General features: G+C 40.5%; 1 protein-coding gene across 2 annotated transcripts; it reads left to right on the top strand.

Moving 5' to 3' along the window:
* Positions 1–5: 5 nt before the first annotated feature.
* On the top strand, positions 6–16,030 carry CZH9orf85 (chromosome Z C9orf85 homolog). Of its 2 annotated transcripts, none has more exons than XR_011699906.1 (4): positions 6–157; positions 11,198–11,304; positions 11,495–11,639; positions 14,662–14,743. XR_011699906.1 is itself a non-coding variant. In XM_071580167.1 (4 exons), the coding sequence occupies exons 1-4, from the start codon at positions 56–58 to the stop codon at positions 15,752–15,754; spliced, it is 504 nt and encodes a 167-aa protein (XP_071436268.1). In that variant the 5' UTR covers positions 6–55; the 3' UTR covers positions 15,755–16,030. The 2 variants fall into 2 exon arrangements, 1 of the variants encoding a protein (XP_071436268.1); XM_071580167.1 differs by lacking the exon at positions 11,495–11,639 and adding an exon at positions 15,571–16,030 and having other exon boundaries at positions 14,662–14,772.
* The last annotated feature ends 209 nt before the right edge of the window (positions 16,031–16,239 follow it).

Genomic DNA, 16,239 nt, shown 5'->3' with positions numbered 1-16,239 from the left:
GAGGGGTCTGTGAGGGCGCCGGGGCAGCCGGGAGGTTCCCGGGCAGTGGCCGGGAATGAGCTCGCAGAGGGGAAACGTGTCGCGCACAAGGCCCCAACGCCATCAGAACGCGTGGGCCTTCAGGAACGACAAGTACGACACTAGCGCCCGGCGCAAGGTAGGCGGGAGGGGGCGAGGGTGTCTTGTCGGCAGGAGTGACCCCTCCGGAGGAGACGGAGCGGCGCAAAGAATGCGGTGCCCAAACCGTGAATAGAGCCCTCTAGGGCCTCTGAAGCCATGGCCTGCCCCTGTGAGATCTGAAGGGTCCTGTAAAGCTTCGGGTTCGGAAGCGGAGTCGCGAAGCAGTGGAAGTCGAGACACCTTTTCGTTCTCGTAGTGAAGATACCTTTCGGCCCCGTCTGCCCAAACCAGTCACAGCGGTGGCTGAGGGAGTAAGCGTAACAAGACAGTCACTTATTATCGTAAGCGCATGCATAGTGTGAAAGTTGAATCATATTCATGACAAGAAAGGACCTCGTTAAACCAAAGAATTATTAAGAGGAAGACTGAAATGAAGCACTTATATTTGTGCAGTGAGTGCAGTAATTAAACGTTCCATTCGATGTTACTCATTTCCTGAAAGGTGTTTGATCTTCTCAAAGTTTGTGACTGTATGGTCATGCTTTTGACATCGTGAAGTTTTGAGTGTTTAGTTTGAACAACTCCCCCCCCCCCATCATCCACATACATATCAAGCTTCACTTTGCATACTTTTAGGATGACTTCAAAGAGTCATGTTTGATTTAACTCCTTAAAAAAGTTATAAGGAGCTTTTCTGATTAGTTGCGTAAGGTGTATACAGCTGTTCTGTCAGCACTTTTGCTACACACTTTGTAATAGTTTGATATCTTCATACTGTTGTTTGAGAAGACTTCTACCTTTTTTGTTTCTAAGCTAGGAAAGGGAGTTGGTTTACAATGCATTCTTGGAACACACTCTGTGATTATAGTTATGGTAACATAATATCACTGCGGGAGGGGGTGAAGAACAAGCAGTGTGACTGCGCAGTGACATCACCAAAGTGGGGTATTTCATCTTGCAAGGTAAACTGGAAAGGTGAATATGGCAAAAATGGAAGATTGAGCATTCTAGGAGAGACTTATCTTGTGCCACTGCTGTCACATCAGTGCCCCTTTTAACTGAACCTGAATGTGCTGTCAAAAAGAACTATGAGAAGGGGAAGAAGTCGTGTGTGTGTATTTGTTTTGGTTGGTTTTTTAAAAGTTTTAAGGACTGGTTCTGCAAGTTGAAGAGGCTGCTTTCCTGGGACTCTAAGCTGTGACAGTGTTATTTATTGAGTGATTCATTGCATGAGCTCTGATAGGAGAATATTTTCCTGACTGACTACATACACAAAAGTATCCTAGAGAGTTGGTCTATCAGAAAAGCCTTGAAAGAAAACCTGAATTCTGACATCAGTTATGTAGCTGAAAATATTGCTGTAATAGCCACATGGATGTTTTTCTTCCTTGTTTCTGTTTGTGAAATTTAAAAAGAAGTTGGACCAGTAAAGATTTAAGTGATGATTAATGTCATAGTTTAGATACAGACTATGCTGAATGATAAGTTTTGCATCTCTGTCTCATGTAGCCCTGAATGATCAGATGTGCCAGGGATGTTCAAGGTGTGATGAGGGAAAAGAGGAAATAGTAGAAACTGTCAGTGGGACTGATGTGGGAGTGGGCCTTCCTTCCTTTCTGCCTTTTATTGGCTCAGTAGATCAGAGGAACGCTCAGAGGTGCTGAAAGAGGGCAGATCTGCTGTACATCACTGTTAAACTTTTTTTTTGTTTTGGTGTTTGGCCTGACTACTGTCCAATGCAATACTATCTTAAAAGGCTGAAAAATGCTTATTAACTTAAATTTTGGATCCTGCTGGATTTGCACACCACATTGGCAATGCTGCATATTTACTGCAGTAGCTTCAGGTTGTACAGTGGGTGGAGTTGCAGTGGTTATTTGCAGTGTTATTACTGCTTCTGCAGTAGCTGCACAGGAAATTGATGTAATAGTATTTCAACTTTTCCCTGCTGGCAGTCATTACTCAGTTGTTTTGTGGTTTTTTGAAAGGTTTTGTGCTCTTTGTCTGACACTGAGCGTGGTATCCATTTTCTAATTTTAAAGGCTATACTGGTTACTTGCAAAGATTGTAGAATTGTAGAACAGAATCATATAATCAACTGGGTTGGAAGAAACATCCAATATCATCAAGTCCAACTCTTGATCCAATACCACTGTGATTACTGGATCATGGCACTAAGTGCCACATCCAGTCTCATCCTAAAAACCTCCAGGAACAGAGAACCCACCACCTCTCTGGGCAGGCCTTTCCAATGCCTGATTACTCTCTCTGTAAAAATTTCTTCCTAATGTCTAACCTAAACCTCCCCTGGCAGAGCTTAAGGCCATGCCCTCTTGTTCTACTGCAGGTTGCCTGTGAGAAGAGACCAACCTCGACTTGGCTACCTCCTTTCAGGTAGTTGTGGGGAATGATGAGGTCACCCCTGAGCCTCATCCAGGCTAAACAGCCCCAGCTCCCTCAGCCTTTCCTCACAGGACTTGTGCTCAAGTACCTTCACCAGCCTTGTTGCTCTTCTCTGGGCCTGCTCCAGCACCTTGATATCTTTCCTCAACTGAGGGGCCCCCAGACTGAACACAGTACTCAAGGTGTGGCCTCACCAGTGCTGAGTACAGGGGAATAATCTCTTCTCTCATCCTGCTGGCCACACTATTCTAGATACCTGGGCACACTATTGGCTCATGTTCAGCTTCCTCTCAATACAGACTCCCAGGTCCCTCCCTGCCTGGCTGCTTTCCAGCCACTCTGTGCCCAGCCTGTAGCGCTGCATGGGGTTGTTGTGATCAAAGTGCAGGACCCGGCACTTGGCCTTATTGAATGTCATCCTGTTGAAATTAGCCCGTCTCTCCAGTCTGTCCAGGTCCCTCTGAAGAGCCCTCCTGCCTTCCAGCAGGTCAACACTCCCTCCTAACTTGGTGTCATCTACAAATTTGCTAATGATGGACTCAATCCCCTTATCTAAGTCATCAGTGAAGATACTAAACTGAACTGGGCCGAACACTGACCCCTGGGGGACACCACTGGTGACCGTCTGCCACCTGGATGCAGCTGTGCTCACCAGCCCTCTCTGGGCTCTGCCATCCAGCCAGCTCTTAACCTAGAAGAGAGAGAGTGTACCTGTTCCAGCTGTGGGCTGCTAGCTTTTTGAGGAGTATGTTACGGGAGACAGTGTCAAAGGCTTTGCTGAAGTCCAGATAGAAGTCCACAGCCTTCACCTCATCCGCCAGGTGGGTCACCTGATCATAAAAGGAGATCAGGTTGGTCAGACAGGACCTGCCCTTCCTAAACCCATGCTGGCTGGTCCATCCTGCAGGTGCTGTGTGATCAGTCTTTCTTCTAATGGTTACTCTTTACTACAGCATTACTCTAAAATAGGCTTGTTGAGGTGAAACATCCTTACAACAAAGTACACTGCCTCTCCAAGGTACTTGGGTAACTGCTATAACAAGGCTGGAACAGCTTGCATTTTAGGCTGAATTGAAGAAGGAATAGCCAGGACAGGGTGAGACACTGTGTTCTTTGTTGTTGACTCTTAGAATTTATTTGCTTTGCATGGTATATTCCAGAACAGCTCTTTTCAGTTCTAAGCTGATGAATATACATTATCTTATAGGAATATGCATTTTATGTAAAGTAGACTAAGTAAGTCGTTGTGGAAGCTGCAGTAGTTCTAGAAATGAAAGCAAATATCATTCAATGAGAACATTTAGAACTCCATTGTAGTAAGATGTTAAACTACAAAGTGAGTCGTATTTACACCCAAATGACTGATTTGTTCTTTCCTCTCATTAAGTACAACTGAGATTATAATCCACATTTTCCTAAATTTCAGCCATTATTAACTCTCAACCTCAGCTTTACCATTGATGTTTGCTAGTTTTTCAGCTGAATGTATGGATACATAACTTGTTCTGTTGGAGACACTGGTTGAGACTGTGTGAAGGCAGTAGGAATAGAGCAGGTAAATACAGAGCTGTTAAAAGTTCAAACAAAGGAAGATGGTGTTGGGAGGAGTCCCTCAGAGAATTTTTCTCACCCTACCAACACAAAGGTTTGGGCATTGAAGTGCCAGGACTGAGGACAAAAGAGTGGCTGATGACTTCAGATTCCAGCTGAATGGAGGTGTGCAGGTGAAAAACAGAACCCCAGCACCTGGGGGTAGGAGAGGGTTTTTTCCTGTGTGCTGGCTTGACTTTCAGTTTTGGGCAGCTGTAGGAAAAGAGCCACTGTTTTGCTAAGCTGGTGAGAGCTCCTGCTGGCTCTGCTCCTTGCCTTCCCCCCTCCACCTCTGGCCACCCTGAGCTTCAGAGAGAGAGAGAGAGAGGAGGGTCACAGCTGCTCCAGGACACACTGCAGACCTTTTCTTCCTGGGGACCGACTTGGACTGCAAGGAGATTCCTGGGAATTATCACCACTCTTCCGCTCCCAGCTTTTCCTTCTTTTTGAACAAAGGACAATGAGAGAGAGAGAGTCTGCTTTTCCCCCATGAAAAAAGCTCCATCCTGCACCACGTGAGTTGTTCACCCCCTTGTCTCTGCCTTCTGGGAAAAGACAGAATTCACATCACAGCCAGCCAAGGTGTGAGAGTGACACTGTCCATAAATATAACTGCACCAGGAGGAACCTACAGGGTTTTTTTGGGGTGGGTTGTTTTTGGTGCTGGGGGAGTAGTTTGCTCTGGTCTGTTTATAGTTATATCTTTATTTACAGAGATATAGATATATCTATATATATATATTAGTTAAGAACAGTTATCCTTCTTATATCCATTTTCTAATTAAAGTTCCTTTTTTTAAATTTAATAAGGAATGAGGTAGTTATTGAGGAGGAATCGTCTCCCCTCATTTTGGTAAACATTTTGGTTTCCCGTAAACTCAGACAAGAGCTTAAATGCTCAGTCAGTGATCATGACTTGAAGCATAGAAGAGAGATAGAGATGAACCAGTGTCCATCTGGAATTGTCAGATATCAGAATTACAGGTTTTTTACCCTATATTCTTACTGCAACATGGAGTTGCTTGGTAGACTCAAGTTTACTCTCCAGCTATTCCTGTAATTCTGGGTTAGGAAGTTCATTCGGACTTGGATTGTAATCTTTCATGTAGGGAGAATAGCAGCAAATATAACATTTGCTCTGGACTCTAACCCAGTTTGAAAGGCAGTGTGGGGAGTGAGAGAGAGAGAGAGAATGGATGAGTGCAGGAAGTGTGTCTGGTGAATGGGTGTGTGTGGTTATGTTTCCCATTTTTTCTGGGGAAGTTGTTGAGCGTTGACTGACTGTCCTTCCAGTGCTCCCTTAAATGCGATAGAGCCATCCATGTGTTGATTAAAATTTGAAATACACTTGATGAGAAAATACCTGTAGAAAAAGGAATTTCAGGTAACACTGATACAGTGTGTGAGCAAGTGAAACTCCTTGAGGGAATTCATTCAGCCAGTGAAATGTATCTTAGAATCTTGAAATCTGGCAGCTCAGTTTCACATTTGTTAATCTGCACTGGTCGACTCTTAACTGCTTTATAGTAATGTGCTGGAGATCCTGGGAAGTTTTGTGCAGTTGTTCAGAAGTACTGCATTCATCCTTGTTGATTGAAGCAGTGTCACCTGTGCTTCTGACAAGGAAGTTTATGGGTGGCATTACCGTTACATTTATTTACAGCAGAGTAGACCACTGATGTGTGCTCAGTAGTAGGAGTCTGCTTTCAACAGATGAAATCAAAATACCCATAGGCTCACACGTAATTAGAAACTTAGAAACAGATGGTGAAGCTTCTTTGAAGCCCTGTCATTACATCTTGCTTGTGAGTGCTTTAATGCTAGATTAAGCTAGGGATTATTTTGTGTGCCAAGTTAGTAGGTGTATGTGCATGTGTTTAATACATTCTGAACTGCTTTTGGCAGGATGTTAAGTGATTTATTATTGGGTTTTGTGAGCAGAGGATGTTGATTCGTTAATGTACACCTGTGTGTATATAATATGCACCTTCAATGTTTTGTGACTTTATAGGCAAAGACTGTTTATGTATATCTGTATTGCACAACTGTAATTTCTTTGGAGAACATGTAAGCACTGGCTGAGTTACACTTGTCCTTGAAGCAATGTATGGCAAAAGAAAAGAGACAATTATTGACTAAAACGGGGAAATGAGTATAAAGAAAATCCCAGAGAAACTGTTGTGACAGAACCTTAATCTAACCTGTTGGAGTAGTTTTAACACCAAAATATTAACTTCAGACCACAAGCACTTCAGGCCACAAGCACTACCTCCTATTCCTGTGTGAGAGCTGACTACCTATGTAAAAACTGTGTAGAAAAGTTGGAATGGAATAATGAAGTTGGCAAGCCTTGTTCAGATGTTTGTGTGGTTGTTGTTTCCTTATACTCTTAAAGGAAAGCAAGCTATTAAATGGGCATAGGAAAAGTAAGCAGCAGAGGAGTTTCTTTGATTTTACTAATGACTTTCTCATTCTGACTGGGAAGTGAGAAACCAGAAAAGTTTATCTTTCAATTTTTTTGGAGAATTTACTCTCAGATGTTCTTTAGCAATTTCAAAATCTGAAAAAGTAGTTCATCCAAATCTTTCATTAGGGATAACTTTCTTCTTTAGCCTGCATTACTTATGAAAGTGGTAAGTTACAGTTCTTTTGGTCAAACGAAATATTGAATTTAGTGTAAAAAAACACAGTAAATTATTAATTTGTGTAAGTAATAGTTGCATTGAAATATCATGGGGGTTTTTCTCTTGAGCAAAATAAACGTAAAAGACAAACACAAGTCAAGATTATACTCTGTAATTGCTTGTTTTACATCAATCATTCTCTATTGACTTTCTAAACCAACAGGCTAGTAGAAGGATTGTAGAGTCATATTCTCTCTTCTATTCAGTGGTGCTGAGCTGATGATTAACTGCACTGCCCCATATTTGAACTGTCAACATCAAGTAAAAATTGCAGGAAATTGCTGAAGGGGAGGAAGAGGCTGTATGTGTGGCTGCTAGAAGGCGGAAATTAGAACTTCAAAGCTGTTGTCTTTCAGTTCATTACCTTCTGAACAGATGCTCTGTGATTGAGTAGCTGTGTAAGCTTTGTGGTCCTACAGGTAACTAGGTTGAAAAATCCAGGCACCTTTATGCCTGGATTAGGACACTAAATGTGACCTTTGACACAAATAAATGTGATTATAGAATCATAAAATGGTTGGGGTTGAAAGGAATCTTAAAGATCATCTAGTTCCAATCCTGCTGCCATGAGGGATGCCTTCCACTAGACCAGGTTGTTCAGGATTCCATCCAGCCTGTCTTAAATACTTACAGGAATGGGGCATCCACAGCTTCTCTGGGTAACTGTTCCAGTGCCTTGCCAACCTCACTACAAAAAATGTTTTCCTAATATCTGATCTAAACCTACTTTCTTTCAGATTGAAGCCATTTCCCCTTGTCCTGTCACTACATCCTCTTCTAAAAAGTCCTTTTTAGTTCTCTTAGAGCCTCTTTAGGTACTGGAGGGTGCTCTAAGGTCTTTCTGGAGCTTTCTCTTCTCCAGTCTAAACAGACTTAACTCTCTCAGCCTGTCTTCACAGGAGAGGGCCTTCCAGCCCTGTGAACAACTTAGTGGCCCTCCTCTGAATTTACTCTAACAGGTCCATGTCTTCCTTATGTTGGGGACCCTAGAGCAGGTTGCAGCAGTCAGGTGGGGTTTCACAAAAGCAGAGTAGAGGGACAGAATCACCTCCCTTGACCTGCTGGCCATGCTGCTTTTGATGCAGCTCAGGACACAAGTGGCTTTCCAGCTTGTGAGTGTAGACTGCTGGCCCATGTCCTACTTCTCATCCACCAACACCTCCACAGTGCTTTTCTTCAGAGCTGCTCTCCACCCATTCTCCACCCACTCTGTGTTTGTGCCTGGGATTGCTCTGATCCATGTGCAGGACCTTGCACTTGGTCTTGTTAAGATTCATGAGGTTCACACAGGCCCATCTCTCAGATCCAGGTCCCTCTGGGTGGCATCCCTTTCCTCCAGCATGTTGACCTTGCCACACAACTTGGTGTCATTGGCAAAGTTGCTGAGGGTGCACTCAATCACACTGTTCAAATACCTTCTTCTTGTTCTGGATAACAAGGTCTTCTGTATCCTATCTCAGAGGACCTACATTTTACCTAGTCTTTCTTTTAATGTTGATGTATCTAAAGAGACATTTTTTTGTTACCCTTGATGTCCTTGGTCAGATAGAGTTCTGCCAGTGCTTTGGGTTTCCTAACCATCTCCCTGGCTGTTTAGACAATTTCTATGTATTCCTCCCAGGCTGTCTTTCCTTGCTTCCACGCTTTGTAAGCTGTCTGTGTTTAAGTTTATCCAGGAGTTCCTCGTTCATCCATGTAGGCCTCCTGGTTTTCTTCCTTGATTTTTAATTTGTAGGGATACATTGCTCTTGAACCTGGAGGAGACAATCCTTGAGTATCATCCTGTACTTCTGGGCCCCTCCTCCCTCCATGGCATTCTACCAAAGAGGTCCCTGAAAACATCAAAGACTGCTCTCTAGAAGTCCAGGGTAGTGACCTTCCTCTCACCCTCCTCACTGACTCAAGGATCTTAAACTCAACAGCTTTGTGGTCACTGCAGCCCAGGCTGTTCTTGAGCTTCACATTGCCCAGCAGTACCCTGTTGGTAAGAACAAGTTCCAGCACAGCCCGTTCTTCCTCACTGGCCCTTCTGTCACTTGGAGAAGAAAGTTGTCACCAGTGCATGCTAGGAACCTCCTGGATTGCCTATGCCCTGCTGTGCTGCCCCTCTGTCTTTGACATCTTCAGCTTTTGGGATGGCCAGTGTTTCAGTTTGATTAAAAAAAAAAAAGCATCACTGTGTGGTTATTATGTATTCTGGAGCCAGATCGTAAGCACATTGGGAAAGGAAAGAGCTTTATGAATCTCCATTAATAATAATGATGTGTATTTCCTTGTTCCATACCAGATACTTAGCAGAATTTATAGTACACCGTTTGTTTGACGAAGTTTGTATTTTCTTCAGCTGAGAGGTGAAGTAGTTTCTATTTCATTCTTCTACATTGTTTGTGCCACATGCAGTCCAGACCATGGCCTCTTCCATTCCAAGCATCTTACAAATTGCTGAGCCTTGTCCCTGTATCACTTACTACTGCAGCTCCCAACCCCAGCCCTCATGTGTTACAGCAAATGAGGTAGTTTTCAGCCAGGAAGCTGAGTGCCTCAGAAAGACAACTGTCTGTCTTCAGCTTAAACTACTGGCAGTCTTTTGACATGCATTGATTGGGTTTCGTCTTAGCAAAACTAAAAATAGCTGATAGCAGTAAAGAACGTCTGGGAATACGAATTACAGTGCTTGTGTCTTTCTCCCCTCCTACATTACCAATCAAGGCAAGTCAGGCAAGTGAGAGGGGAAACTGGGAAGTTCACGTTAATTTGCAAGTTGTTAGAAGCTTACTGGAGCCTTGCTTCATGCTGGTCAAGCACTGAAAATAAGGCTTATCTTTGAATTGCATCGATTTTGAAACACTGAACACAGTACTCAAAGCAGTTTGAAATGCGAGCCTTTTAACAGGTATCTGCCGGGAACTTATTTTCTCCTCTCAGAAAGTTTGCATGTTAGCCAAATGTATTCAATGTATTCAAGCAGTCCAAAAAACCTTGTTTATTGGTTTCTTAACATGCCAAGTCTGTGTTTGATCATTTTGAAAATAATTTTCAGAAACTACACCATGGGAAAACTCATACCAAAGTGGAAGATTAGGAAAAATGGAAATTATAGAAATCAAGTCCTAGAATATGCTCTCACTTGAAAGTAGCATTTCCTCTGTCACATACGCTTTTTCAGAATAGAGTAAGAAATTGTATTTTTAAATCTAGGCTTCTTCATTTTCTAATGTATTGAATTAGTACTTCGTGGAGTATTGAAAAGCTCTTGTGGGTCACAAAACCAGGAAATTACTTCAGAAGATACTATATTCTTAAAATAACTTTTTGGTTTATTTGTAAAAGAATAGCATAAACTGTAATCCACATTAATACAGTATCTGTTCCAATGAACTTCGCGGTATTCTAAGCGGCAGAAGTGATTTATACTGCCTTAATAATGTACTATTGATGTGGTAGTCATTTTTAAGTCTTAAAAAAGGCACAGAATTTTTTTTATTATATACATTTTTCTAAATTGTGAAATGTCTTTTTAAAATTTCTGAATTAACACACATATTCATTTAATAGATAATGTTACTGCTGTCATTCTTAGAGAGAAAAGAAATAAAATTATGTTGAACATACAAGTATGTTGCCTGTTAAGGTAACAGTGTGGTTTGGTACTACTTCCCATCTCAGAATAGCATCTGCATAAATAGTACTGGCCAGCTGACTTTTTATATTACTGAGCAACCTAAACACAAAATGTTTTAGATCTTAAGGTAAATTTTGCATTGTCTTGAAAATATACCATTGTTTAAATTACCATTTTGAGGATTTTATCTTAGTTACACAAGCACAAAAATGTATTCGTTTTTCTTAAAAGAAGGTTAGGGTTAGAGAAATATTGAGTGGTTTGACTGCAAATAGTGTGTGTATTCTACTTAATTGTCCTCTGAGAAAAAATCCTGAGACTGTTTGAAGTATCTAGTATAGTGATAGTTTAAGCAATAATAAGTTAAATTTTAAATCTTGTGAGTTTGTGAGTTGTCTTACTTGGATAAAAATTGTGTATTTCAGGACTCTTATTCTTAAATATGTTTTCTAAAATTTCTAGATATGAAAACCAATAATAAAGTATCTGTAATAATCTATTATCAACTACATAATAACATAAATAAGTACTTCTGTTAAAAATATTAAAATTATTATAATGATAATGTAGTCTTTAACCTCAAGGTAGTGTTCTTCAGCACTCTTTCCACTGAGGAAAATTATTAGCAATAAATGTATATGAAATTATTCAATATGAAATTATCAAGCGAATTTATTTCTAAACAGTATTAATTATATGATGTATGAAAATGCTTTCTAAGCAAGATTATACTCATTACAGTAGGAAATCTTTAATGTGCTTTTATTTATTTATTCAGAAAATAAATGCTAAGCTTCATGATGGAGTGTGTCAGCATTGCAAAGATATCTTGGAGTGGCGAGTAAAATTCAGCAAGTACAAACTACTATCAAAACCTAAAAAATGGTGAGTTAAGATACTTCGTGTTAATTGCTGATCATGTGGTTTGTGAATTTTTGGAAAATATTCTATTTCTGTAAACTTAAGCAGCTGCTACTATGTAACATTTTTCAAATTTGGAGCCTGCAATGACAAGATATATATATGCAATGTTAATTTTCTAATTCATTTGTTTTTTATCTTAAATTTTTGGAAGGAAAACACAGAGGAAAAGCAACTGCTTCTCTCTTTGCTGTTAAAAATGGTCCAAATGTGGATCTCTAAGTTTCCAACACTACCAGTGTGTCCTCCTCAACAAAAAGTCAAACTGTTAAAAGATGATTTTTAAGGCCTTGTTTCAGGTCAGTACTAGGGGATTCTGTGCATCTCTTAACATTTTTTCTTCAAAAATATTTGCAATACATGCATTTCATAGTCTCTTAGCATGTCTGCTCCTCTTCTGTAAGAAACTGTAATTTCCTAAATATTAAAGGCTGGCATTATTTGAAAACAGTTCTTTTTTTGTCTAAGTGCATAACCAAGATGATAAATATTTTAACCTATCACAAACCTATAAATTATTTTAATTTTCTGCAGTAGATGCTATCTGCTTGCTTCTTATTTGCTCAGCTGCAGACGACCTTACCTCCTGTGGTAGTAGACAGAGCCAGTGTTTCAGCAGTGAAACATGGAACTCAGAGATACCACAGGTGGCCTGTGGTGTATGATACAGCCAGGTTTATCACAGTTTGCCCAGTTGTCTGTGTGTTCCTCTGTTACATGCTTGTGAAATACTCAGGAACTGCTTGAAGGGGTTCTGTAAATGCGCGTGTATGGCTACCTGAATAAATGATGTATTTTGTTTTGACTTTCATTAGACTAAAAGTCATTTATATTGTTGCTGTTACTGTTCATTTTCTTATCTCATTGCTGCTTCCAGTAAATTGTTCTTAACTCATTATCTCAACCAGTGATCTCTGCCTTTTGTCTCCCACCCAAGCAGGGGGAGTGGGGCAGGAGGGGACTGACTTGTGGTTTTATTTTTAGTGGAAGTGCTAAATTGGGGAACACCATTCCTAAACCATGACACTGTGTAACAGGGTGGGTGCTACAGTTGCTGGAAAAGTGAGGCCGAACACTTAAGAGTTCAGAAAATACTTATTAACAGAAGTGACTAAATAGCGGGAACCCAAAGAGAAGGGGGAGAGAGAAGGAGAACAGGAGCCCTACTTGTAAATATTCTTCGATTACTAAGAATTATTTAGGTAGGTTGTCTTACCAACTCAGGACACTCCCCTGAAGGCAGGGACTACATCTTCTAGGCATTGGCAGGCAGCAGGCATCCCTGCTGTCCCTTTTGAGAAACAAACCACCCCCACAGCATGAGTCCTCTCACCTTTATCGAGCCTGCTGGTGATGTCTACCTAGGGAGGTGTGGCCAGCACCGCCCAGGTAGAGGTCTCAGGCTCTGCTCTCTTTCTTCCTCCTTGCTCCCTTTAGCTGTACTCCAAAGGCTGTCAAACAATAGGAGAAACTCAGCTTTAGGTTATGCAAACTCTGTCTTCAAGGACGAAGCTTTCACTCTGTCAACTTTTGTTCCTTAGAACTTGGCAGGAAAAGAATAAATCTTTCACAGATGGCATGAGCAAAAACACAGAACAAAATGTCAACACTATGAATTCACAATACACTGTGTTAGCCAAGTCTGCAAATCTACTGATCAGAATTCAGCATCTTTCCTGATGGCTTTTTGAGGGCATGAGTACCAAGGAAAAGTGACTTTTAAGAGAGCTGCACTAGATGGGTTATAATCCTTCTGGGTTATGTTTTCCAAAGATACAAGGCTTTAGAAATGTCAGCTGAATTTTAAGCCATAGCATTTCGGAATTTACTTAATCCACAGAGTTTTATTATGTTTTGAAAAAGAATAGCCCCAAACCTCCACATAATTGAGTTTGTTGAGAATACTGCTCCATTCAGGCTTGTCTTCATAGAAAACAAAGTCCAGTACTAATTCTGTTTATACTCTGAGAAGTTTGAGGAAATCACTGTGGTGTTTGAACTGAAAGCTTTTTATTTGTGAAATCCATGTACGTTTTTATACCATATTCTGCTTTTATCACTAAACCAAAAGAAGTTATGCAACTTTTAAAGTAAAAACTACCTAGTGAAACAAATGGAAACCTTTATTTTGTCACTTTAAAAATAAAAATTGTTTTAATGTTTCTTTTTCTGTTCTTGTTTTAGTAATTTTTCCTGAGAAAGGTAAAGGAGGGGGCTGAAGGCAATGATTTTGATGGTGCTACAAGTTAAAACAGCAATTATTTTATTTGAAACTGGCTGTCTTGGGTTGAGCTGGCGAAAAGCCAACTGCCCAATACTGTCAGTCTCCCCCCACCCTGCTGAGAAAAGTGAGGGGGAAAAAGACCTCCAAGGTTTAAAGTAATTATGTATATTTATGCAGAAAAGAGAAAATGAAAATGTATGTATGGCCAGACTTTCATAAACGAAGATTTGGGAAGGGTCTCTCCCCACGTGGGTGTGCCCTTCCAGCCTGTGCAGTGGACTTTTTAGGTGAGGCACAGCATGTGCAGAACTGGCCCCACCCTTTAACTCTGAGGTTCATCTGCCACCACCGAGTGAGCTTGGACAGTGACAGTGAAGTCCTCGGGACTGTCACAGCACCCGGTACAAACCAAGGCTGACCCTGCTGAGCATCCGAGGTCTGACGGGATCGGATGGCAGGGAGGCATTGAACTGCCAGGGGATGATCCCCACTGAGACTCGAACTCAGGACCCTGGGATTCAGAGTCCAGAGTGCTCTCCTCTACACCGCGGGACCGCCCAGAAAATTAAAATAAAACTACAATATAACACACACACTAACGCAAGTTACATATAACAATCCTCTACCTCCGACCGAAAACAGATCCTATCACTCTATATCCATAAAGCACCCCGAAAGACACCCAGGAAGAAAGAGAGAGAAATAACAATAAAATGTTTACTTCTCTGACTTCAAACAAAATGCGAAGTAGCAGTGGGCAGCAGCCAAGGCCCATTTCAGCAAGGCAGCAGCTGCATGCCTTGCCTCTACCTCAGCCATGATGGGAACTGAGAGAACACCTCTTACTCTACTGTATTTATATTCCAGTTTGCATCATCTGGTATGAAATGTTTCTTTGTTTGCTTCAGTCCGGTGCCACCTGTCTCTCCTATATATGTAAGACTGTCTGCTAAACTGAGGCCTACCAAAACTAAAACTACCACACTGGCCTGAAACATGTTGTTCTTTTGAAGAATATGTCTATATTTTGTTTGAATACAGAATGTTTAATGAGTGTCCCTAATATATTTTTAATCATCATTTCTTTCTCTTCACAGTGTGAAGTGCCTCCTAAAGACTGTAAAAGATCCTTATCATATTATTTGTCGACCATGTGCTGGCAAACTAGAAGTTTGTGCTAAATGTGGAAAACAAGAAATACTAATTCCGTAAGTAGCTCATAGGTTACATAGTTTCAGTACTGCACTGTTTCTTCTCCTTTGAATAAACCTTGTTTGGAAACTGCCAAGAAGCTGTTGTACTTTATGCCATATTCTGAATAATCCCAACAGGAATCAGTAGGAGTAATTTTTCTTACTTTCTTCTCACGAAATTCGGGTTGAAGTGCTAATTGATGTTACTGAGGCTGACACAAAAAATGTCTTACTTGGATAGGATGTTTTAACACCAAAGAATGAATTGTATATCTTCCTTAAGGACAAAGCACGTCAAAACAGATTTCTGTGTAGAGCTTCATAAAATATGCATAAGTTTTTTGTCCATCAGTTGGTTATTCAGTTACTAGTGAACAGAAAAACTTATCAAGGATTGCTCTTGAACACAGTTACTGGAGTATATTTAGTAGTCTTTTGTCATTCGTATTCTTTGACTGGAGTTCTGTTTTTATGGAGCATGATACATAAAATGCACTAATTTACTAGTTTGTGACAACTGTCCAGCAGTTGCTTAGTTGGTAAAGTTGTTCATTTATTTATTTATTTTCATTACAGACTACTCTGTACTAAATACTTTTTAATGTATAAAATACATACTTTACCGTGTTTTACATACTTCCTGTTCAATGTGAAAGTAGCTTTAGGTTATTGTCCCTCTCCTCTTTCTTGCCACCTCCTGTCATTATCCACCCCCTATTAGTGTGAAATATTGGGAGACTGTTCTATCCTCTATCCCATTCTTGTTTAAATTCCAGAATTAGGTAGTGATAACATCCCTCTGGCTTTCTGCAGGATTGATAAAGGAGGACAAGAAGACAGAACAGACAATGAGACTGCTAAAAACAGCCAGGAGAGCAGTGGATTAGAGGAAGAGCTAGATTTTGATACAAACTTCAATAATGCAGAAAGTGATGAAGATTCTGATGTACTTGAAGAACAATTTAAAAGTATGAACTTTAAAAAGACAAGGATCTAAAAGGCTGAGTTTATGTGAGAGACTATACACAATAAAAAGTGGTAAACCACTTTTAAACTGCTCTGAACACCTGATTTGCCATCAAAGGTCCTTCCCATATAAATATTGGCAGTGTGTATTATGATGCATCATGGGGGTTTTGTATAAATGAATATATTGTAAGAGCAGAATTTCTTGTGAAAAGATTCAGAAATTGAATCTGTAAGCACAGTTAGTTATTCCATACATATAAAAACTTCCTGTTTCTCTAGAATAAAGCTGCTTTGTGTAACTGTAGTTGTTCTGAATTCAATATTACATGATTGTTGTATTGCCAGTTGGAAAGCTACATGAAAGTCTGGAATAAGTACAGTCTTGTCATAAAAAGGAAGAGCTAAACCAGCTGTAATAGTTTTATGAAGAAAGAACGTGTACCATTCTGTCAATGAGTTTCCAAATAGGGTCAAAATACCAAGTGGTCATTACCCTCATGCCTGTTGTTTCTT

This window comes from Pithys albifrons, chromosome Z (assembly GCF_047495875.1).
Source record: "Pithys albifrons albifrons isolate INPA30051 chromosome Z, PitAlb_v1, whole genome shotgun sequence".
Taxonomy (NCBI): domain Eukaryota; kingdom Metazoa; phylum Chordata; class Aves; order Passeriformes; family Thamnophilidae; genus Pithys; species Pithys albifrons.
This window is presented reverse-complemented; position numbering and strand designations above follow the sequence as displayed.

Excerpts from the sequence above, each read along its gene's own strand:
- CZH9orf85 (XM_071580167.1), top strand. The coding sequence starts at position 56 with ATGAGCTCGCAGAGGGGAAACGTGTCGCGCACAAGGCCCCAACGCCAT. Across the intron at positions 158-11,197 it reads ACACTAGCGCCCGGCGCAAG|AAAATAAATGCTAAGCTTCA; the intron begins GTAGGCGGGAGG and ends TTATTTATTCAG. Across the intron at positions 11,305-14,661 it reads CTATCAAAACCTAAAAAATG|TGTGAAGTGCCTCCTAAAGA; the intron begins GTGAGTTAAGAT and ends TTCTCTTCACAG.